General features: G+C 45.0%; 1 protein-coding gene across 2 annotated transcripts; it reads left to right on the top strand.

Annotated features, from left to right (window-relative positions):
- The first annotated feature begins 788 nt into the window (after window positions 1-788).
- Window positions 789-24,450, top strand: klhdc8a (kelch domain containing 8A). Of its 2 annotated transcripts, XM_078546426.1 has the most exons (6): window positions 789-912; window positions 9,305-9,847; window positions 13,733-13,897; window positions 15,343-15,558; window positions 17,793-17,894; window positions 22,071-24,450. In XM_078546426.1, the coding sequence occupies exons 2-6, from the start codon at window positions 9,472-9,474 to the stop codon at window positions 22,262-22,264; spliced, it is 1,053 nt and encodes a 350-aa protein (XP_078402552.1). In that variant the 5' UTR covers window positions 789-912; window positions 9,305-9,471; the 3' UTR covers window positions 22,265-24,450. The 2 variants fall into 2 exon arrangements, with proteins under 2 accessions (XP_078402552.1, XP_078402553.1); XM_078546427.1 differs by lacking the exon at window positions 17,793-17,894 and having other exon boundaries at window positions 22,071-22,300.

Genomic DNA, 24,450 nt, shown 5'->3' with positions numbered 1-24,450 from the left:
GGCTTCTGTTCTTTATCAATCCCGCATGGCTATGCGAGACTGTCTGCATGTGGTCATTTCCTGCCCTCAGTGGGGGTCAGGAAAGGGGATGGGTGGGGGTGTGATCTCCAGGTGCACACCAGGAATGGATGTAATATCTGCATCTTGTTAAGGCAGGAAGAAAACCGTTTACATATATCCAAAGAGACCATTGTCTATGAGAATTGTTGTGGACAGAATGTCTGGTGATGTAATTAGTCTGGGCCACCACCTTAATGACATGTGTGTGTTCCTGTTCATTTAAAACTGTGTTTATTTAAAGAAAAAAGTCCAATTTGAGCCTCAGTGATGATGTCTTCGGTCGGAATTATTCTCCCCTCGTCCCAATGTCCTCCGCATTCTATGTTCCTACCACCTGGTGAGCTCCACACGCTGGTCCACACCATGCAGCTGGTTACATTTTATTTACAAACAGAAATAAAGAAGATATTAAAATGCCTTACATTAGTCCAGGGTTATAACCTACACACTATTGCATCCATTAGTACCAGGCCCCACCAGGTCCTGTCAATGATTGCTGTTCCTTTTGGAAAACGCACCAGTATGGGAGGCAGGCAAGAACAGGTTCAGATGTGACTTGTGGTGTGCCCTCGCTCTCTTTGTCAAATAAGAACCCACTGTGCATGGGCACGTGACAATGGGGAACTAGAGTCAGGTGCCAGGGGATAACCATCATCCTGTGGGACTGTGCACTGTCCTGGGGAAAATTGCAGATGTGATTTTTTTTCCCCCTTTGTTTTAATTCCCAAGGTGCACCCTCACAAATGATCCTGGGTAACTGAAATGGTGAGTGTGCAAGATTTAGAATGTGGTTCTGCCTGCACCACCTCATGGGGCCAGTCCTCATGACCTGTTCAGAGAACATTTCATCTAGTAAGTGACGTGAAATCCAATTCAATGCTGCCTGACTACTGCGTTATCTGAGGGAGACTTCATTAGATGCTGCTCTGGAAATGAGCTGAGAAATTCAGGTCTTCAGTCACTGCAGAGTCATGATGGAAACGGCTGTCACCTTCTGCATTTTTCATCTCAGCAACGCTTGGAGCAGTTCACTGCAGATGAGTTACACTTGATGGGATTATTTAGCGGAGAACTGACAGGTTATCAACAACGGAGGGAGGGTGGGGGAAGAATCTGTTGCCTGGCTACGGAAACGTCACATCAGCTGTTGCTAAGTCTCCTTGTTGCTGCTGAAAGTAACTGAAGAGGACAGGAGCTTTCTGGCACTTAACCCTGACTCTACCACGGGAGAATAGACTAGTCAAAGCGCTGTAAGTACTGAGATGTGTCACTGGAACTCAGAGCAGAGGCTTTGGAAATCTGAAAGACCCAGTAGCATGCTGAGAGAATGAAGTGCGTGCTTCCTGTGAACATTGTCCGCAGGCTAGGTGTTTGCGGTGGACAGCAGGTTACACAGCTTCATGTCTAGCTGTTCCCACAATTAAAAGTCGACTAATAGAAAGAGCTGTCACTTTTAGAAACAATGTCACATTTAAATGGGGTGGGGAAGGAGAATTAAATTCTGTTGAAACAAATATTTCAGTTAGCAAATGGTCAACCGATGGAACAGTTTCCCCAGGGATACAAGTTGGATCTGCTTCTTTCAGAAAATAACAGTGAATAATAAGGGAGATGGTGGCATAGTGGTAATGTCACTAGACTGGTAATCCAGAGGTCTGGACTAATGCCCTGGGGCACAAGGGTTCAACTCCCACCACAGCAGCTGGTGAATTTTAAATTCAATGAATAAAATCTGGAATTGAAAGCTAGCTTCAGTAATGGTGACCATGAAACTATCATCAATTGTCACAAAAACCCATCTGGCTCACTAATGTCCCCTTAGGGAAGGAAATCTGCCATCCTTACCTGGTCTGGCCTATGTGTGACTCCAGATCCACAACAATGTGGTTGACTCTTAATTGTCCTCTGAAATAGCCTATAAAGCTATTCAATTCAAGGGAAATTAAGGATGAGAAACAAATGCTGGCCTTGCCGGTGACACCCACATCCCATGAAAGAATAAGTTAAAAAAACAATGAGATGTGATATCTGGTGAGTGTAATGTGGCTTTGGGCCCAAAGCTCTCCACTGCTGGGGTTTTCCTCATCTCATGCCTGGTTCTGTTGTAGGCTCATTGATAGAGGTTGATCATTGTGATTAGTAAACAACCCCATTATTGTTGTATCCTGCAGCTACTACTGGGTGAACTAGATGGACCCTGGATCCAGCAATCCCCATGTTTGTCCCCAGTGGTTTACTGGGTAAAGGCACCAGCTAACAGAATAGTGATCCATGCAGTGGTAGTTTGGCTCAGTAAGCATCATATTCTCCTCTGAGTTAGACGGATCTTCATTCAAGGGCTTGAAGGCATTATGCAGGCTGATACTTTAGTGCAGTATTGAGAGCTGGATTGTCAGAGATACCGTTCTTTAGATGGGGCATTAAACTGAAGTCCCACCTGTCTGCAATGACCAGGGGAGGAGAGATCAATAAACCACTCCACCTGAGCCAAAGACCCCAGTGGATGTCACCCCCTTATTTAGAGTCAAGGGACAGAATGTTAGCCCCCACCAGGGCCAGAAGCAGAGGCGCAATGAGTGCCTGCCAGTCCTGCTAGCCATCATGATGGTTCATTGGCTCCATGCCATCCTTCTGGTGTAATTTTCCAGAGGTGGAATTGGCTGGTGTTGGAGGTGGGCTGCAGTAGCGACATCCTCTCTGGGGGTAGTGGGGGCAGTTTAGCTGCCTTGAGGCAGCCTTCCAGTGACAGACTAGGGGCAAGTCTCCAGGCAGGTTTGAAGGCCCACCCTGCCTGGCTGGGCTCAGCAGCAGCTGCAAGCTGCCCTATAGTGAATCTCAGAAGCAATCTTGTCCCAGACTCTTGTTTCCGCTCTATGGGGCTGTTAAGTGTGGGGTTGGAACACGTAACCTTCTGGCTCAGAGGCAGGACTGCTAGCCACTGGGGCAAAGCTCACTCAATTTGCTGTGTGCAAGTAGGCTGTGCTGTTTGCCTGTTCAGAACCTGGGATCATAGGAAATAGGAGCAGGAGTAGGCCATTGGGCCCCTCGAGCCTGCTCCACCATTCCATTAGACCATGGCTGACCTTCCACCTCTATGCCATTTTCACGCACTATCCCCATATCCCTTGGTGGCTTTACTATCGAGAAATCTATCAACCTCTATCTTGAATATACTCAACGATTGAGCTTCCACAGCCTTCTGGGGTAGAGAATTCAAAAGACCACCCTCTGTGAAAAAAATTCCTCCTCATCCCAGTCGTAAATGGCCTACCCCTTATTCTGAGATGGCGTCCCCTGGTTATGGACTCCATCCCCAGCCAGTGGAAACATCCTTTCTGCCTTGCTGACACTCATAAGAATTTAAAATGGTTTCAAAGAGATCATCTCTCATTCTTCTTAAACTCAGAAGTACTGAACCGTATGTTCGTTCCAAAAAGAAAGAATTGTCTGGATCCACTTGGGGATGTCCTGAGGATGTGATGAGAAGCGATTGAGAATTCAGATTCACTCTATCATTCGAGGCCAATTCCAGGTTGGATGAACTGCTGGGACGCAAGCTTTCTGTTTTCTGGTGAGAGGTCGTTAACCTGAGCCATTTGCACGGTTCCTTTCTCCATAGATGCAGCCTGGCCTGCTGAGTGCTTCCAGCATTCCCGTTTTTATTTCAGATTTCCAGAAGTATTTTGCTTTTTTTTTTTTCGCCTTATGCTGTTAATCACTTCACAATTTCACAAATACTTCGATCTTGTTTATGTCATGGTGGTTAGCCAGTAATTCCATAGTGGTATCTTTGTGGTCGGTTTGTGGTCACATTACAGCAGTGTGCTGTAACCTCTCCCTGCTTTACCAACAAGGCACACATTTTGTCCAATGTGTCATGCTGGCTGCTCTACTCCAGATCTGTTGGAATTTGAGGATTTGGCTCATTTCCACTCACGATTTTGGGCAAGGAAATACAATGAACGTTAAACAATTCGCAGATTTAGAGGATTCAATCCTGGCTATACCACAGGGGGAGCAATCACGGGTACAGCAACAAACTAAACTGCCTCTTCAAACAATGTTGTAGGATGAGACCTTAAACCTGGCTGCCCTCTCAGTGGACACAAAAGACCATAAGGCATAGGAGCAGAAATAGGCCATCCAGCCCATTGAGTCTGCTCCGCCATTCAGTGAGATCATGGCTGATCTGATAGTCCTCAACTCCACTTTCCTGCCTTTTCCCCATAACCCTTGATTCCCTTACTGATTAAGAATCTACCTATCTCAGCCTTGAACATACTTAGCCACCCAGCCTCTACAGCCCTCTGCGGTAAAGAATTCCACAGATTCACTACCCTCGGAGAGAAGAAATTCCTCTTCATCTCAGTCTTAAATGGACAACTCCTTACTCTGAGATTATGCCCTCTGGTCCTCGACTCTCCCACAAGGGGAAACAACCTCTCAACCTCTACCGTGTCAAGCCCCCTAAGAATCTTATGGGATGAGCCCAGGCGGCCTTCACGTTTTTCATGAAACCCGGGATGAGGTTTTGTGAAAGGTTTATTAGTTAAATTTTAAAATTTGAAAAAAATTCATTGACATGTCCCAGCTCATGTGACACTGGGACATGTCTTAAAATATTTTCTTTTCTTCATTTAAATTTTTAAACCTTCGACAGAGGTGCCTCAGGGAGATTTCTGCGCTCTATTGTGCGCAGAAGAGCGCAGGCCCCGACTCAGGGAATCCCCCAGCCCGCACAGGGAGCGCTCAGCGCTTTTGGGCGCGCGTCACGCTGGGCGGGCCTTAATTGGCCCACCCACGTAAAATGGCAGTGCGGCCCCGATCAGGGATGCTGATCGGTTTCACGCCTGCCCCCGCACATCCCTCCCAACAGTCCTTAGTCCTGGTTGACAATTGTGCATGACATCATTTCTTCCCTCAAGCACATAGCAACTAAACCCAGAACCTTCTATTGGCTGGCTTCCAAGTCTGGCAATGTTACAATACTGCTTCACATAAGAGAGAACTGTTTACAGCGTTTGAAACCTGCATGGGATAAGTATGCAAATCTGAGATACTAAGAGTCAGATAACTGAGAAAGGGCAAAAATTTAAACAACGACTTTTAGTCTCTTTACCAAAGGAATGTTTTTAAGAGCAGGTTTTAAATTTATTTTGTACTGTGATCACCTTCATGACAACTATAGTTTAATTAATTTCCCCCAACAGGGGGAAATTTCTGCCGTATATGTTTCAATAAGGTCGCCTCTCATTCGTCTAAATTCCAATGAGTACAGGCCCAACCTACTCAACCTCTCCTCATAAGAAAATCCCTCCATACCCAGGATCAACCTAGTGAACATTCTCTGGACTGCCTCCAATGCCAGTATATCTTTCCTTAGATAAGGGGAACAAAACTGTTCACAGTATTCTAGGTGTGGTCTAACTAGTGCCTTGTATAGTTTTAGCAAGACTTCCCTATTTTTATACTCCATTCCCTTTGAAATAAAGGCCAACATTCCATTTGCCTTCCCTATTACCTGTTGAACTTATATGTTAGCTTTTTGGGATTCATGCACAAGGACTCACAAATCCCTCTGTGCTGCAGCTTTCTACAGTCTTTCTCCATTTAAATAACATTCAGCTCCTCTATTCTTCCTGCCAAAGTGCATAACCTCACATTTTCCCACATTGTATTCCATCTGCCAAGTTCTTGCCCACTCACTTAACCTGTCTATATCCCTCTGTAGGCTCCTTGTGTCATCCTTACCACTTGCCTTCCCACCGATTTTTATGTCATCCACAAACTTGGCAATAGTACATTCACTTCCTTCATCTAAGTCATTAATATATATTGTAAACAATTGAGGCCCCAGCACTGATCCCTGTGACACTCCACTAGTTACAGGTTACCATCCCGAAAATGCCCCCCTTATCCCAATTCTCTGTCTTCTATTAGTTAATCCTCTATCCATGCTAGTACACTATTCCCAACACCATGGGCTCTTATCTTATTAAGTAGCCTTATGTGCAATACCTTATCGAACACCTTTTGGAAATTGAAATATATTACATCTACTGATTCCCCTTTATCTAACCTGCTTGACACCTTCTCAAAGAATTCTAATAAATTTGTTAGGCATGATTTCCCCTTCATGAAGCCATGCTGACTCTGCTTGATTATATTATGCATTTCTAAAAGCTCTGCTATTACATCCTTTACAATAGACTCCAACATTTTCCCAATGACAGATGTTAAGCTAACTGGCCTATAGTTTTTGTCTCCCTCCTTTTTTGAATAAGGGTGTTACATTGGCCATTCTCCAATCCCCTGGGACTTTTCCAGAATATAAGGATTCTTGGAAGATTTCTACCAGCGCACCCACTATCTCTATAGCTACTTCCTTTATTATCCTAGGATGCAACCCATCAGGCCCAGGAGACTTATCAACCTTTAGCCCCATTAGTTTCCCTAGTACATTTTCTCTAGTGATAGTTATTGTGTGTATTTCCTTCCCCCACTTTTGCTCCTTGATTATTTAGTATTTTTGGAATGCTATTAGTACCTTCTACTGTGAAGACTGAAACAAAGTATTTATTCAACTGCTCTGCCATTTCCCGGTTCCCCATTATTATTTCCCTAGCTTCACTCTCTAAGAGGCCTATGTTCACTTTGGCCTCTCTCTTCCCTCTTGTATAATTAAAGAAGCTCTTATTGTCCATTTTTATATTACTTGCTAGTTTACCCTCAAAGTTTATTTTCTCCCTCTTTATTACTTTTTGGTCATCTTTTGTTGGTTTTTAAAACTTTCCCAATCCTCTGGTTTACCACTAATCTTTGCCACATTGCATGTTTTTTCTTTCAATTTGATACTGTCCTTAACTTCTTTGGTTAACCATGGTTGGTTTATCCCCTTCCTTGAATCCTTCTTCCTCACTGGGATATATCTTTGTTGAGAGTCATGAACTATTTTCTTAAACTTCTGCCATTGTTCATCAACCATCTTTTCTGCTAAACTCCTTTCCCAGTCCACTCCGTCCAAACCTGCCCTCATTCCATTGTAATTACCTTCATTTAAATTTAGCACAATTGTTTCCGACACAAGTTTCTCACTCTCAAACTGAATGTTAAATTCTACCATATTATGGTCACTGTTTCCTAGGGGATCCTTTACTCTGAGATCATTTATTAAATCTGCCTCATTACACATTACCAGACCCAAAATAGCCTGATCCCTGGTTGGATCCACAACATATTGTTCTAAGAAACTGTCCCGAATACACTCTATGAATTCTTGCTCGTGTCCATCTCTGCCAATTTGATTTTCCCAATCTACATGAAGATTAAGGTCTCCCGTGATTAATGCACTGCCTTTTTTTACATGCCCTCATTATCTCCTGATTTATTCTGTATCCTACAGTATAGCTACTGTCAGGGGACCTATAGCCCACTCCCACCAGTGTCTTCTTCCCCTTGTTATTTCTTATCTCCACCCATATGGATTCTACATCTTCTGATCCAAGATCATTTCCTGCTATCATACTTATTCCATATTGTACTAACAAAGCTACCCCACCACTGTTTCCTTCCTGCCTGTCCTTTCGAAAAGTCACATACCCCTGAAAATTTAATTCCTAGCTTTGATCTCCTTGTAACCACGTCTCTGTACTGGCTATAAGATTATACCCATTAACCTCTATTTGTGCCGTTAATTAATTTATTTTGTTCCAAATGCTATGTGCATTTAAGTAAAGGGCCATTAATTTTGCCTTTTTACCATTTTTTCCCCCTTTGACCCTATTTGCTGCTGTTTTCTTATGTTTGTACACTCCATCCCTTCCTGTCACCTTATGAATTCAAAATAAGGTTCCTTTCCCTTCCAGTGGACCCAGTTGGAGGTTTACAGCTGCCTTTTGATCTCACATTGCCTCTGCTCTGCACACCCGAAAACCGCTGAGGTTATACTTACCACCCCCGTTGAATGTTAATTCTCATTGTATCAACAACCTCTGAACTAAACCTCTCTAACAATAAAACCTCCTTCACAGTACCAACTTTATTAGTAATATAAACATATGGCTTGGTATCTGCTAGAAAGGCATCAAGTTTTCACACAACTTCTTGAATGCTCTATTCAAAAAATGCAAATATACGCTATCTCTCTTACATATCATAACTAGTACACATCAAAGCACGCAGACTAGCTGGCTTTAATCCAATTAAGGCACACCCACAGACCAAACCTCTATTTTAAAAGAAAAATATTTTCCATATACATTAATAGCTTCATGACCAGTACCTCTATATCATTTTTATAATATGAAGACCAGGACTGTTGACAATACTCCAAGTATGGTCCAACCAAGGATCGATACAAATTTAATGTATCTTCCCTGACTTTCAAATATATTCCTCTCCAGTTTAACTATCCTTTAGCCTCAGGGAAGAGGATTTATACTGAAAGTAAAAGCAAAATGCTGCGGATGGTGGAAATCTGAAACAAAAACAGAAAATGCTGGGAAAACTCAGCAGGTCTGGCAGCATCTGTGGAGAGAGAAACAGAGTTAACGTTTCGAATCCGTCTGCTCTTATGCTCTGAAGAAGGGTCATACGGACTCGAAACGTTAACTCTGTTTCTCTGTCCACAGATGCTGCTAGACCTGCTGGGTTTTTCCAGCATTTTCTGTTTTTGTTTACACTGAAAGTACTTGGAGAGATACTTCTTTATAATGGATATCATTTTAACCAGATGCTTCCAGCATAAAAGTGCATTTCAGTAAAGGAAGAAAACTTAAAATTTTTACCCAATGCATTAAATGCGATTGAAACAGGGTTTGACAGTAGAGCTCCCCCTGATGGCTGAGTGGGTATGTGCAAGTTAGCCTTATGGGTCAGGAAGGTAAGAGGCTCTTGCCCCCTCTGCACTCAGTTACCTGAATCAAATGGGTGCTGCAACTGATCCAAAGAGGGAGAAAAGCATCCAAATTCATGCTCCTGATGGTTATTTTTGACCTATGCTGTAAATTGTGTGTTTGTATCTATGTGCTCACTGTGTAGATGGTCAGACATAGCCATGATGCCCCACACAATCGAATAGCCTGCTGCCATTCACTGTCCAGGCTCCCATAGGAAAAGCGGTGGTGTAGGTAAGATTCTGGTTGCCCTTCCCCTCCTGGATCTATATTCTGGAATAAGTCAAAGTCACTTACTACATAATTCAGCAGTTCCATCTTCATTTGTCTTGTTTTCATCTTCTTTTCAGTCTCAACTTCCGTCTTATTGAGTAAGCACTTGCACCCGATTGATGCAAGAAAGGTCTCTGGAAGTAAAGACTAGACTTACCATGATGGTCTTCTAATTCTGGCGCTTCGGAGAGCTGCTTGACAGGAAGAGGGGATGAATTCCTGCTAACGCACACGGTCAAATGCCATGGCTGTGCCCAACGCCAAGTCATTCCACTGGCAACCCCTGGCACCCTTGCCTGTTGGCCGGGTCTACTGCACACCTGTGGAGAGTGGGGGTCAGCTTTACCTCATCGGAGGCTGCGATGAAGATGGGACCCCGATGAGCAACTGTGAGGTTTACTCCCCGGAGGCCAATCAGTGGACCACTCTGCCACCCATGCCCACGCCACGAGCGGGCGTAGCTGTGGCTGCCCTGGGCAAACAGATATTGGTGATTGGGGGCATGGGAGTTTATCAGAACCCCCTGTCAACAGTGGAGATGTACAATGTGGAAGAGGGCAAGTGGGAACAGAAGAGTTCCTTGTGTGAAGCCACCATGGGAGTGTCGGTGACTGTCAAAGGTAACCTTGATCCTGGGAACACCTGACTTCAGTTAGGTGGAGAGACTAGAGAAGCTAGAGTTGTTCTCACAGCAGAAAAGGCTAAGGAGAGACTTAATAGAGATGTTCAAAATTATGAGGGATTTTGCTGGAGGAAATAAAAGAAAGTCAGTCTTGTATTTCTATATTGTCTCACAACGTCAGGATATCCCAAAGTGCATTACAGTCAATGAAGTACTTTTGATGAGTAGTCACTGTTCTAATGTAGGAAATGTGGCTGTCAATTTGCACACAGCAAGCTCCTACAAACATTAATGTGATAATGATCAGATAATCTGTTTCTACGTGATGTTCATTGAGAGATAGATAATGGACAAGTTCCCTACTCTTCCTTGAATTAGTGCAATGGGATCTTTTACATCCACCCGAGAGGGCAGATGGGACCTCATTTAATGTCTCGTCTGAAAGACAGTACATCTGACAGCGCAGCATTACCTCACTGCTGCATTGGAAGTGTCGGCCTTAATTTTTATGCTGAAGCCTTGAGTGAGGCTTAAACCTAAAATAAATAGAAATTGTTTCCACTGGCAGGAGGGTGGGTAACAGATTTAAGATCATTGACAAAAGATGAGAGGTTTTTTTGTTATTACACAAAGTTGTATAGAATATACAGCCCAGGAAAAGGCTATTTAGCCCAACCATCCATTCTCCATTTGAGAGCCCTCCAATCCTTCGCCCAACTACCTCTAGCAGCATAATCCTCTATCCCTTTGTCCCTCAGGCTTCGCCTTAACTGCACTAATACTTTTTACCTCAACTACTCCGTATGATAGTGAGTTCCACATTCTAACCACTCTCTAACATATTAGCATGCAAAAAGGATTTTTTTTTTAAATCGTTCACGGGATGTGGGCATCGCTGGCTGGGCCAGCATTTATTGCCCATCCCGAATTGCCCTTGGAGAAGGTGGCGAGACAACTGAGTGGCTCGCTGGGCCATTTCAGAGGGCAGTTCAGAGTCATCCACATTGCTGTGGGTCTGGAGTCACATGTAGGCCAGACCAGGTAAGGACGGCAGATATCCTTCCCTAAAGTACATCAGTGAACCAGATGGGGTTTTTTTTATGACAATCGGCAATGGTTTTATGGTCATCATTAGACTTTCAATTCCAGATTTTTATTGAATTCAAATTTCACCATCTTGTTGTGGTCCCCAGAGCATTACCCTGGGTCTCTGGATGACTAATCCAGTGACAATATCACTATGCCACTGCCTCCCCTACCTAACAGGAAGCAGACGCTAGGGATAAATTGGCCCTTTTTGGGTTGGCAAACTGTAACTAGTGAAACGCGACCTGGATCTGTGCTGGGGCCTCAACTATTTAAAATCTATGTCAATGATTTGGATGGAGGGACCTAGTGTATGGTAGCTAAATCTGCAGATGACACCAAGATAGGTAGGAAAGTAAGTTGTCAAGAGGAGGTAGAGAGTCTGCAAAGGAATATAGACAGGTCAAGTGAGTGGGCAACAAAATGGCAGATGGAGTATAATGTGGGAAAATGGGGACTTGTCCACTTTGGCAGGAAAAGTAGAAAAGCATTGAACGATTTAAATGGAGAGAGATTGCAGAACTCGGTGGTACTGAGGGATCTGGGTGTCCTGGTACATGAATCACAAAATGTTAGTAAGAAGGTACAGCAAGTGATTAGGAAGGCAAATAGAATGTTGGTGTTTATTGCAAGGGGAATGGAATATAAAAATAGGGAAGTTACTGCAATTGTACAGGGCCTTGGTGAGACCCCATCTGGAATACTGTGTACAGTTTTGGTCTCCTCATTTGAAAAAGGATATAATTACATTAGACAAAGTACAGAGAAGGTCACTCAACTCATTCCTGGGATGAGGGGCTTATCCTATGATGAAAGGTTGAACAGGTTGGGCCTGTACCCATTGGAGTTTAGAAGAATGAGAAGCGGACTTATTGAAACATATAAGATCCTGAGGGGATTTGACAGGGTGGACACCGGAAGGATGTTTCCACTTGTGGGGGAGACTAGAACAAGAGGACAAGTTTATGAGTAAGAGGTCTCCCTTTTAAGACTGAGATGAGGAGACATTTTTCCTCTCAGAGGATCGTTAGTATGTGGAAATCTCTTCCCTAGAAAGCAGTGGAGGCTGGGTCATTAAATTTAATCAAGGCAGAGTTAGACAGATTTTTAATAGACGAGGGAGTCAAAGGTTATAAGGGTGGGGGGGAGTGGGGGCAGGGTAGGGTGGGTGGGCAGACGGCAAAGTGGAGTTGAGACCATAACCAGATCGGCCATGATCTTATTGAATGGTAGAGCAGGCTTGAAGGGCTGAATGGCCTACTTCTGCTCCTATGTCCCTCTGCGTAAAAAGTTTCTTCTGAATTCCCTATCTGATTTCTTGGTAACATCTTACACTGAGACCATCTGTATTTAGCTCTTCCCCACAAGTGGAGCACTCTTTCCTTCTTTCTGTGTACTCTGTCAAAACCTTTCATAATTTTAAAAACCTCTGTTAGGTCACAAGTCAACATTCTCTTTTCAAGAGAAAGTGACTCAGTCTGATCACCCTTTTCTGGTGGGTATAACCTCTCAGTTCTGGTAACATCCTTGTAGATCTTTTTTTGGCTCCCTCTCCAGTGCCTCTGTATGCTTTCATAATATAAGGACCAGATCTGTGTGGTCCAATCCCAGGCTAGCTTCTCCATGATCTGAAAGGTGCTGCCTGAATGGATAGTGGAAGCAGGTTTAGTAGGGCATTGGATAAATATCTGAAATGCAAAAACTTGCAGGGCTATGGGAAAAGAATGGACTGAATTGGATCACTCTTTCAGACTGTGGTCACAGGCATGATGGGCCCAATGGCCTCCATCTTTGCTGTATGATTTTTTTTATTCTTCCATGGGACATGGGCATCGCTGGCTAGGCCAGCATTTTTATAGCCCATTCCTAATTGCCTTTGAGAAGATGGTGGTGAGCTGCCTTCTTGAACCGCTGCAGTCCATGCGTTGTAGGAACCCCCACAGTGCTGTTTGGGAGGGAGTTCCAGGATTTTGACTCAGTGACATGTTTCCAAGTCAGGATGGTGTGTGGCTTGGAGGGGAACTTGCAGGTAGTGGTGTTCCCATTAACCTGCTGCCCATGGTAGAGATCGTGGGTTTGGAAGGTGCTGTCTCTAGAACCTTGGTGAGCTGCTGTAGTGCATCTTGTACTGCTGCCACTGTGCATTGGTGGTGGAGGGAATGGATGTTGAAGGTGGTGGATGGAGTGCCAATCAATGGGCTGCTTTGTCCTGGATGGTGTTAAGCTTCTTGAGCGTTGTGGGACCTGCACTCATCCAGGCAAGTGGAGAGTATTCCATCACACTCTTGACTTGTGCCTTGTAGTTGGTGGACAGGTTCTGGGGAGTCAGGAAGTGAGTTGCTTTCTGTAGAATTCCCAGCCTCCGACCTTATATAATCTGGTTGATTATATAAGAAAATTGCTTTGCTGTTTGTGGGAGCTTGCTTTGTGCAAATTGGCTGCTATATTTCCTACATTACAACAGTGATTACACTTCGAAAGTACTTAATTGGCTGTAAAGCAGAATCCTGAGGTCTTGATAGGTACTATATAAATGCAAATTCTTTCCTTTCTTCTCTGTACATGTATGTACATCAAATGTGGTTCAGGTTGGTTTAAGCCTGTGACCCAACAGGTCACTGTCTAAATTCAGATACATTGATGGGCCATTAGTGGGGCTGAGGGAACAGGGAGACTGCATAGAGCTAGTTCCACCAGAGAGGAGGATAGGGATGTTGTGGAGGATTATTTAAGCTTGTTGGATAACTAATGTTTGGATTGAAACTTGCAATGAGTTCCATGGCTTGTATAATTCCAGACTGTTGCGTGTATGCGGTGGGTGGAATGGGATCAGACATGTGTCCACAAACCAACCTCCAGCAATACGATATCATGAAGGATCTCTGGCTCTCACTCCCTGCCATGCCTACACCCAGATATGCGGCCAGCACCTTCCTTCGAGGTAGCAAGATCCATGTATTTGGTAAGTCCTGGGACGTTAATAAAAAAACTTAAATTTAAAGAGCATCTTTAATGACCTCGAGATATCCTAAAGTGCTTCACAACCAGTGAAGCACTTTTGAAATTTTGGAAATGCGGCAGTCAATTTGCGCACAGCAAGCTCCCGCAAACAGCAATGTGATAATGACCAAGTAATCTGTTTTAGTGGTGATGATGAAGGATAGATCAAAATAGCCCCTTGGGATCTTTTACGTCCACCTGAGAGTGCAGAATTACTGTTTCGCCCCCAAAGGCGACACCACCGACAGTACAGCACTCCCTCAGTACTGCAAGTGTCAGCCTAAACTTTTGTGTTCATTAACAAGCGATGGCGCTCCTGTGACAGCCAAGGACACTCCTCTTGTTGACACAGTGGGTGTGTTTTGAGACCTCTTGAACCTCAATTGTTTCTCCTTTCCCTTTCTCAACTCTGTTGGTTTTTGATCTAACTATGACTGCTCGATATGGGTCAGAACGAGAGTGGGCCATTCTGCCTGCTCTGCCATTCACTGAGATCAGGGATGATCTGTACCTCAACTGACTGTATCCAGTGCAAAAAACAGTTTTAGTGCCATTTAAGTCCTAGCTTAAGTCCAGTGAATCGCTGAAAATCGACTTGGGTATCTCCAATCTTTACTCAGGTTTCTGAATGGGCAGCTAGAGACTGCGGGATCCTTCTTTAATTATGGGGATTGGGTCCCCACTGTGATTTTAACTCAGGTTTGAGCAGGGGGAAAGGCTTCAGGACTGTCCACTCGGGCTAATGAGAGTCAGGACCTGCTGGGTAGATGAAGAGGCTAAAGAACTCTTTTCTTTTTACCTCCCTCTGAAGTGTTGGGAAGGAGTGGGAGCACTCATCCATTCCCCGTAAGGTAAGTCTTTGTCTCCCCAGCCCTGGACTCTCCCCTTCATGCCTTTGAGATCCTGCTGCAAGCCGCTTCCTCAAACCCACCTTCTCCAAGTTTCAGTAGCTGCAACCCACCCATTCCAGGCTCAGGAGTTAAAATGGCCCAAGTCTCAAATTTCCGGCGGTGAATGCATTTCACACTCTTTCCCCGATATGATAATAACCATTTTAATGTTGATTGACGGATAAATAATGGCCAGAGCACCAGGGATAACTCCCTGCTCTTCTTCCAATTAGTGCCATGAGAACTTTTTCACCGACCTGAGAGAACAAACAGGGTCTCAGTTTAACTTCTCATCTGAGAGTGGACACCTCCAACAGTGCGGCACTCCCTCGGTACGGCCCTGGGAATGTCTGGTTTAGAGTTGGTTTTGAACAGTTCTGATCCTCCTCTCCCTCACCTTTCTCTCCCCTCTACTGAAGATTTTCATGTTTGGGATCTGCGACTGCGAAATCCTGGCGCTGTGATGATGCGATAGAACAGTTTGAGCTGAAATAATGCTGTGTTTCTCCTGTAACAGGCGGGAGACAAGCAAAGAATCCGGTCACCGCCTTTGAAGTCTACGACATTGAGGCCAAGTCATGGAGCAAGTTTCCGAGCATTCCTGGCCGGCGAGCCTTCTCGAGCTGCGTGATGACTGAGAAGAATTTCTTTAGTCTCGGAGGCTTGCAGCAGGCTCGAGGCTACAAGAGGCCCAAGTTTGTTCAGACTGTCGATGTGTTTGACATTGAGCAGGGTATGTGTGGGCCCCCTATAGAGGGTACTTGCCCAATGGGTAGAGCTCAAACTCAAAGAATATTTTTTATGTATCTGTGCCTAGTAGATAGAGAGTATGTGATGCCTGGAGCTCTTTTCTCATTCATCTTCACTATGTGGCTAGGCCAGTGTTTATTGCCCATCTCTAGTTGCCCTTGAGAAGGTGAGGGTAAACTGCCTTCTTAAACCATCACAGCCTATGTGGTGTAGATACACCCACGGTGCCGTTAAGGAGGGTGTTCCAGGATTTTGACCCAGCGACAGTGAAGGAACAGCATAGGAATGTAAGGGCAGGTAGGCCATTCGGCCCGTCAAGCCTGCTCCACCATTCGCTTAGATCATGGCCAGGCATCTACCTCAACACCGCTTTCCTATGCCAACTCCATATCCCTTGCTGTCATTAGTATCCAGAAATCCATCGATAACAGCAATATAGTTCCAAGTCAGGATGATATGTGTCTTGGAGGGAAGCTTGCAGGTGGTTGTGGAGGTGGATTTCCCGTGTGCCTGCTGTCCTTTTTCTTCTGATTGGTAGAGATTGCGGGTTTGGAAGGTGCTGCCGCAGGAGTCTAGGTGAATTACTGCAGTGCATCCTGTAGATGGTACACACTGCAGACATGGTACCCTGGTGGTCGATGGAGTGGAAGGTTAAGATGGTGGCTGGGTGGTCAATCAAGCTATACATAAAGGGACTTGTGAGGATATTATACACTGTATATGGTTGTTTTATGTCTGTGGTTTATGCTCAGTTAGTGGGAGTTCCACCAAGCTATTCTATCTGCTTTGTCTTGCTAGGGTACAGTCCCTCCAGAACGAATTTAAGCAGTAAGAACAAGTGTAGGACATTCAGCCTTTCGAGTTTGTTCTGCCTTTCAGTTAGATCATTGCCGATGTGCAACTCAGCCCTATTTACCCGTCATTGCTCCACATCACTGGATAACATTACCGAACAAAAATCCTTCCTTCATGGAGTTGAAGTCTCCAACTGTCCCCCAGTATTCACAGCGATTTAGGGGAGAGAGTTCCAGATTTCCACTGCCCAGAGCGTGAAAGAATGCTCCCCGATTTCCCTCCTGAATGGCCGAGCTCTAACTTTGGGATTATAGCCTCTAGTTTTGAATTCCCCGCCAAATGAAATCATTTCTCTCTATCCAGCCTGCTGAATCCTTTTATCACTGAGTGTGCAGGCTGTTCAGCAATGGAGGGGGGTGGAGGGCAGCCTAATCCTGCTCATATCTGACATCATAGTGATCAGGAGCAGGAATTTTGTCCTTTGCTCTTAGTAGACCTGGGGCTATAGTGGCCAGTTTCTGGAACCCCACCTGGGAGAAGCTCGCTTAATACAGGCCAGAGATTAATCCTGGCATTTCCCCAGTTTGTTCCTGATGTGCGAGTATTCAATGATATGTTTGCGCTAACTCTTTTGTTTTAGGGCATTTTGCTTACTAAGCGTTCAATAGTGAGGTCTCCATGAATGTAAATTGTATTTTATAAAGGGACTATTTCGATTGAACTGAAACTTGTATCACCTGTATCACCCGGGGCTAATCTTCAACCTTCCTCGATAGATTGCAGGTGAACCAAAGCTAGGGGCCATAAATCTAAGAGAGTCACTAATAAATCCAATGAGAACTTCAGGAGAAACCTCTTCAGCCACAGAGTGGTTAGAATGTGGATGGAGTAGCTGAGGCAAAGTAGTATAGATATGGGGAAGCTGGATAATTGTATGAAGGAGAAAGGATAGAAGGGTAAGCTGATAGAGTTAAATAAAGAGGATGGAATAAGGCTGGTAAGGACACTGTCCTAGAGCTGCTGGGCCGCATGCTCTGTTCCTGATCTGGTAATAATTTCTCGATCCACACTGTGGGTGTTGCAGTTTATAGATGCAGCCTTGATCTTCGTCTTTATTTCCATGGAAAGCAAACTGAGCAGTGTTTAAAACAAGTGGCCAACCTGCAATGCCTGATTTAGGGTCCAGCAGTACTTTGGATACTAAGGGAATCGAGTGGTATGGGGATAATGTAGGAAAGCGGAGTCGAAGTAGAAGATCGCTATGATCTTATTGAATAGCCCAGCGGATTTGAGAGACCATAATGACCGTAACAACCTACTTTCCCCTTCTCTCTCTCTCTCTCTCTCTCTTTCTTTCTCTCCTTTCCATGTTTTGCTAACGATCTGCTTTTGTTCTCTGCCCTTGTCCCATTTACTAATCAGGAGGCTGGATGAAGACAGAGCATCGCTTAAACATGAAGAAGAGGAGAGCAGACTTTGTGGCTGCGAATCTCCGAGGCAGAGTGATAGTGGCTGGAGGTCTAGGTAAATCACTCACTTATCCTATTGGATTATTATTCCACCTTTTGTACAATGTCAAGGTCCTCTTGTACCGCTTGGTATTCCTGGTTGACAGCCTGGGCTAGCTGGCTGTTGCTGGCTTCTTGCTGATGTTCCTCCTACATCCAGCCACTAGGTGGTGATGGAGTTGAGTTTTGTCTCTTGCTGCTTCTGAAATACACATTTGGATTTTGCTCTGTCTTTTTAAAAAAGCTTCACTCATGATTTTTTTTTTTTTGAAAATTTATTCATTCACAGGATGTGGGCTTCGCTGGCTGGGCCAGCATTTATTGCCCATCCCTAGTTGCCCTTGAGAAGGTGGTGGTGAGCTGCCTTCTTGAACCGCTGCAGTCCATGTGGTGTAGGTACACCTGCAGTGCTGTTAGGAAGGGAGTTCCAGGATTTTGATCCAGCGAAAGCAAAGGAATGGCTGATATATTTCCAAGTCAGGATGGTGTGGGGCTTGGAGGGAAACTTGCAGGTGGCTGCGTTCCCATGTGTCTGCTGCCCTTGTCCTTCTAGGTGGTAGAGGTCACTCACGGGTTTGGAAGGTGCTGTCAAAGAAGCCTTGATGAGTTGCTGCAGTGCATCTTGTCGGTGGCACATGCTGTTGCCACTGTGCATCAGTGATGGAGGGAGTGGATATTTAAAGTGGCTAGAATGGGTGTCGCTGGAAAGGCCAGCATTTATTCTGCATCCCTAATTACACTTAAGAAAACTTGATACAACTACTTGATTTTCTGGCCACTACACAAAGCAGTTCAGAGTGAACCACACATTGGTGTGGGAAGGGAGTCACATATAGGCCAGACTGGGTGAGGACAGCAGCTTTCCTTCCCTAAAGGACATGAATGAACCGGTTGGGTTTTTAAGACAATTTAACAGCTTCTTGGTGACTGTATCGGTGGAGAAGAGCACAGTTGACGTTTGGAGTCCTCATGACCCTTCAACAGAACTAAGTAAAAATAGGAAAGGGGTGAAATATAAGCTGGTTTAAGGTGGGGGGGAGAAGAGGGGGTGGTGGTTGTTGGGACAAGCAAGCAGTGATAGGAGGAGATAACCAAAAGATGTCACAGACAAAAGAACAAAGAGGTGTTGAAGGTGGTGATATTATCTAAAAGAATGTGCTAATTAAGAGTGGAGAGCAGGACAAGCAAGGCACAGATAGCTCTAGTGGGGGTGGGATGAAATAAGGCTAAAAGGGCATAAAAGGTATAGATAAATGATCGGTGGAATACATTAAAAATAATGGAAATAGGTGGGAAAAGAAAAATCTATATAAATTATTGGAAAAAACAAAAAGGAGGGGGAAGAAACGGAAAGGGGGTGGGGATGGAGGAGGGAGTTCAAGATCTAAAATTGTTGAACTCAATATTCAGTCCGGAAGGCTGTCAAGTGCCTAGTCGGAAGATGAGGTGCTGTTCCTCCAGTTTGCGTTGCAGATGCGTTGTGACAGCTTTTGGTTATCTCCTCCAATCACTGCTTGCTTGTCCCAACAACCACCACCCACCACCTTCCCCCCCCCTCCCCCCTAAACCAGCTTATATTTCACCCCTCTCCTATTTTAACTTAGTTCTGTTGAAGGGTCATGAGGACTCGAAATGTCAACTGTGCTCCTCTCCACCGATGCTGCCAGACCTGCTGAGTTTTTCCAGCTATTTTTTATTTTTTGTTTTGGATTTCCAGCATCCGCAGTTTTTTGTTTTTATCCTGGTGACTGTGACTGATACAGGCTCTTTATTTCCAGAGCTCTATACACTTAATTTAAATTCTCAAACTTCCTTTTTGGGATTTGAACTGATGAGTCCAGGACTCTGCATTACGAGTTCAGCAACATAATCACAGGGAGCCATCATGTGGAGAATTAATGAGAACTTGATCAACATTTGAAGTGGTTTCTGGGCGGAATAATGAGGGGGTTAGCTCTGGGATCATTGGGAGATAATTAGATACAGAAACTGGGCAGACTGGCAGGCTACTGTGGAGGGATGAATTGAGATGAGGTCCCTCACTTTCACAGCTGTTGTGTCCATCCTGCCTGTTAAAACTGTCCTGGTCTTTAGAACGAATGTCCAGAATCTTCTTACCAATATTTACAGCTCATAACAGGCCACTCAACCCAACTGGTCCATGCCAGTATTAATGCTCTCCACAAGCCTCCTCCCACTCCCTCTTCATCTCACCCTATCAGCATATCATTCTATTCCTTCCTCCCTCATCTGTTTATCTTGCTTCTCCTAAAATGCATCTGTACTATTCGCCTCAACTATTCCCTGTGGTAGCGAGTTCCACATTCTCACCGCTCTCTGGGTAAAGAGTTTTCACAGCTACAGCCACTTACCTACCTTCCCCAACTGGGAACGTGTGTTGGGTGAGGAGACCCAAGGAAGGCAGGAGAGACAAGGGGGGAGGACCTTTCTGTCTTTTACTTTCAAAGAAATGTCTGCAGCCTCTAACTCTAAGGCTGTGCAATTCTCAGGAGTCACCAGCAGGGGTTGCCAAAGGCAAAGAGAAGTAAAATAGTCACAAGATGGAGACAGATGAAAAAGGCTGATTAAAAGCCTTGGCTGGAATTTTCCAGCCCCTCACGCCAACAGGATCTTCCGCTCCAGCCGATGTGGGTGGAGATTTCAATGGCACCCGGCCCTCCGCGGGGGAGCCCTCCACAACAGGGGGAGGCTGGAAAATTCTGGCCCTTGTCTTCCTCGCACAGCATCAAGCTGCCTGTTAAATTACTCCAAAGCTTTTTAGCCTCCAAAGTCCTATTGAGAGTTCCATTCCATTCATATGTTGATTACTCTTTGAAAGAATGAAAAAAAAACTTGCAATTCTACAACACTCTTCATGACCTCCAGACAAAGCAAAGCACTTTACAGCTGACAAAGTACTTTTTGAGGTGTAGTCACTCTTACATGGTAGGAAAAGCAATTTTCACACAACCAGCTCCCACAAACAGCAAGGTGATAACGTCCATTAATATTTTAGTGGTTTTGAGGGATGTTGGCTCCTCTTTGAATAGTGCCACACAATCTTTTACATCCACCTGAGCGGGTAAACGGGACCTCTCCCAAAGACAGCACCTCCAGCAGCACAGCACTCCCTTGGCATTACACTGGAGGGTCAGCCTGGATAATGTGCTCAAGTCCTTTGGGGTGGACCCTGAGCCAAAGTTCAGAGCACGACCAACAGCTGCCACTTTGTGAGGAAGAAATGTCACTGCAGCAGTTTTGACACAACCCGAAATAAGGACGGAAAACGCTGGAGAAACTCAGCAGGTCTGACAGCATCTGTGGAGAGAGAAACAGAGATAACGTTTCGAGTCTGTGTGACCTTATGCTCTGAAGAAGGGTCTTTCGGACTCGAAACGTTATCTCTGTTTCTCTCGCCACAGATGCTGTCAGACCTGCTGAGTTTCTCCAGCGTTTTCTGTTTCAATTTCAGATTTCCGGCATCTGCAGTATTTTGCTTTTGATACAACTGAGTTGTCTTCTCAGGAACCTCCGAAGGCAGTTCGGAACCAACGCCGTTAGTGTGGGATTAGAGCCATGTACAAGCCAGATCGAGTACTCACCAATCAAATCCTGGCAGTACTCACCCTTTCTCCAGGAACACTTTCTATCTCAAAATAGCTCAGTTCACCAACGATGCTTTTCGCTCTGACACAGTCAGTGCAAGAGGTCCCGGTGACACTAGAATTGATCTGAGTGCTCATTAGCCAGGAAAGGGTTTAATCCAGCTGGGTTACCAACTTGCTATTGCTTTCTACTGAGACTGTGCAAGCATGTGGGGTTAAAGGATGATGAGAACAGGCGTGACTGTGATGCTTTCTGCAGCTGAATAGCCTGCAAACACTCACTCCCTAAACCCCCACACATGAAAGATGGCGAACAATCGTGGGGTGGCAGGTTTCTATGGGCACTGTTACCCAGTGTGAATCATCACATGAGGGGGATAGCCCGAGCGGAAGAACAAAGAAACTAAATATGGCAGACACAACATAAGCGTTCCACTGAATCTTTACTCAGATCTTTTGATCCCATCGTTTCCAATCTGGGTTAACCGTGGCTTTGCCAGTGCTTGGGGGAATGGGGACGAAAAGCTCTGCACAAGCTGAAGGGGGTGGGGGTCAGGATGCATTAACAGGTGTGTCTGTTTCACCAGGTGACCAGCCAACAATCCTGGGCTCAGCTGAGGCCTTTCACCCGATTAAGAACAGGTGGGAGTACCTGCCACCCATGCCCACCGCCCGCTGCACCTGCTCCAGCATCGTCTTTAAGAACCGCCTCTTGGTCATTGGCGGGGTGTCACGTGGGCCCAGCAATGCTGTGGAAGCTCTGTGCCTGGCGGACTCGTAGACGCTAACGGTGCCTGGGACAGCGGAGGGTCATTCATCCAGGACCACATGAAAGCCTGAACAAAAAACAAAAAATACCTGGAAAAACTCAGCAGGTCTGGCAGCATCTGCGGAGAGGAGCACAGTCAACGTTTCGAGTCCGAATGACCCTTCAACACAACAAGCCTCTTGCTTGAGGGTTTCATTATTTTTTGCTGCTGGATTATTCAACTTGAAGGCTGTTGTATTCTCCTGTCAGCCCCAGTGAAGTGTCCGGACACAGGAGGGAGCTAAATTCCCTTACATGTCTCAGGCCAGGGCAGATGAACCTCTCAGCTCTGTCACCTTCCTACTGTGATTCAGTTCAGCCATTTCAATGGGGCCTTGGTTCACAATTGCACAGTTCCTTCCCCATGGAACACAAGACTTCAGCCAGAGAACTTTCTATACCCTCACTCCTTTCCTTCCCTCCTCAGCATCTCCTCCAGTCCTCAGGGAGTTTATCCAAGAGATGTTTTTTCTTCTCCTGGAAGTAGCGGCTACTGATCTGTTAACTGTCCTGGAGATGGAGCACATTTTTTAATTGAGGAAATTGTTTGAAGGGCTGGGTCACCAGTGCCAATCACCAAAATTGGAACAGAACGCATGGGCGGAAGAAGATTCATCACCCAACTTAATCGATTAATCAGGAGCAGGCTGGTTGAAAATAAGATCTCATCTCCTAATTGTGATGATATGCCTCGACTGAGAATGTGAACAGGCCTCAGCTCTGTCTCGGTTATGTGAAAGGCCAGACAACCTTTCACATAACTGAATACAGAGTCTGCACAAAGGAACTAATTCAGACAAAGCCCCTGAGCACAAGCACCTGTGGACAATTCTTGATGTTGAATAAGTGTTGGGCACATCAGTCGTTAACAAATGGGAAAGGCCCCTTGATTCCCAGCGTGAACAGATGCTAGTTGATTTTGGTAGACACACCACAGGAGGGAATTCCAATTGGCTTCTTATGGTTCTTCCCCGTGGCACTGCTGTGCCACAACCCTTGCAAAGGGTGTACCTGTTCAGGGTGCAAGGCACTGAGGCTGTTAACCAACAAGGCAGCCAATTGGACAACCTAGCAAACATATATTAGGAAACTGTGGAGTGTGTGATTCCTTCACACTGGTGTGATTATAATGTATTAGTGTATGTGCATTGTTCTCTGTTTTGTAACTCTGTATACAACTGATGTAATTCAGCAGTATTACCATATACCTCAGCCCTTAGATAACAGAATCACAGAATCATTACAACACAGGAGGCCATTCCACCCATCGTGTCGAAGGAGTAATTCACCTTGTGCCACTCCCCCGCCTTCTCCTCTTAGACCCACACATTCCTCCTTTTCAGATAATAATCTAATTCCCTCTTGAATGTCTCGATTTGAACCTGTCTCTGCCACACTCTCAGGCAGTTTAGTCTAAACTCTGTGGCTGTCGCTTATCAGTCTGAAATATCATTAGAGTTAGATAAAGGTTTAAAGTACCTGGACTTAGCTACCAGTGGAAGTCTGAACATGTACTTTAATCAGAGTGAACAGTATTCATGTACATTTGCTTCTGCATTTGAAGATATTTCCACTTGTGGGGAATTCCAAAATTCAGCGTCATGAATATAAGATGGTCACTGATAAATCCAATAGTTCACTAGGTAGTAGTTGCTCGGAGAAACTCCTATACTCAGATAAGACACTGAGGCTGTTAACTAACCAGGCAGCCAATTGGATGAGCTAGGAAACAAATATTGTAGGAAAGTGCAAACCTGGCTGATTGTTCCCTCATACTGCAATGCCACTAGTGTGATTATAATGTTAACTGTCTTAGTATAGATGCACTATTCTCTGTATTGTGACTGTGTATACAATTGTTAAAACTCAGCAGTATTACCATATACCTCAGCCCGCAGGCAACAGAATCACCGAATCATTACCACACAGGAGGTCATTCCACCTATTGTATCTGTGCTGATTCTCTGAAGGAGCAATTCACCTAGTGCCATTCCTCCACCTTCCCCCATAGCCCTGCACATAGAGTGTGATGTGGAGGAAAATAGCATAGGTGCCTTCAAGGGGGAGCTAGATAAGCACCTGACAGAGAAAGGTTATGCTGATAGGGTGAGATGAAGGAGGTGGGAAGAGGCTCATGTGGAGAATAAAGACCGATATGG

The sequence above is a fragment of the Cetorhinus maximus genome, chromosome 8 (assembly GCF_964194155.1).
Source record: "Cetorhinus maximus chromosome 8, sCetMax3.hap1.1, whole genome shotgun sequence".
NCBI classification, from domain to species: domain Eukaryota; kingdom Metazoa; phylum Chordata; class Chondrichthyes; order Lamniformes; family Cetorhinidae; genus Cetorhinus; species Cetorhinus maximus.
The sequence above is the reverse complement of the archived record's forward strand: the minus strand, read 5'-3'. Positions and strand labels throughout refer to the sequence as shown.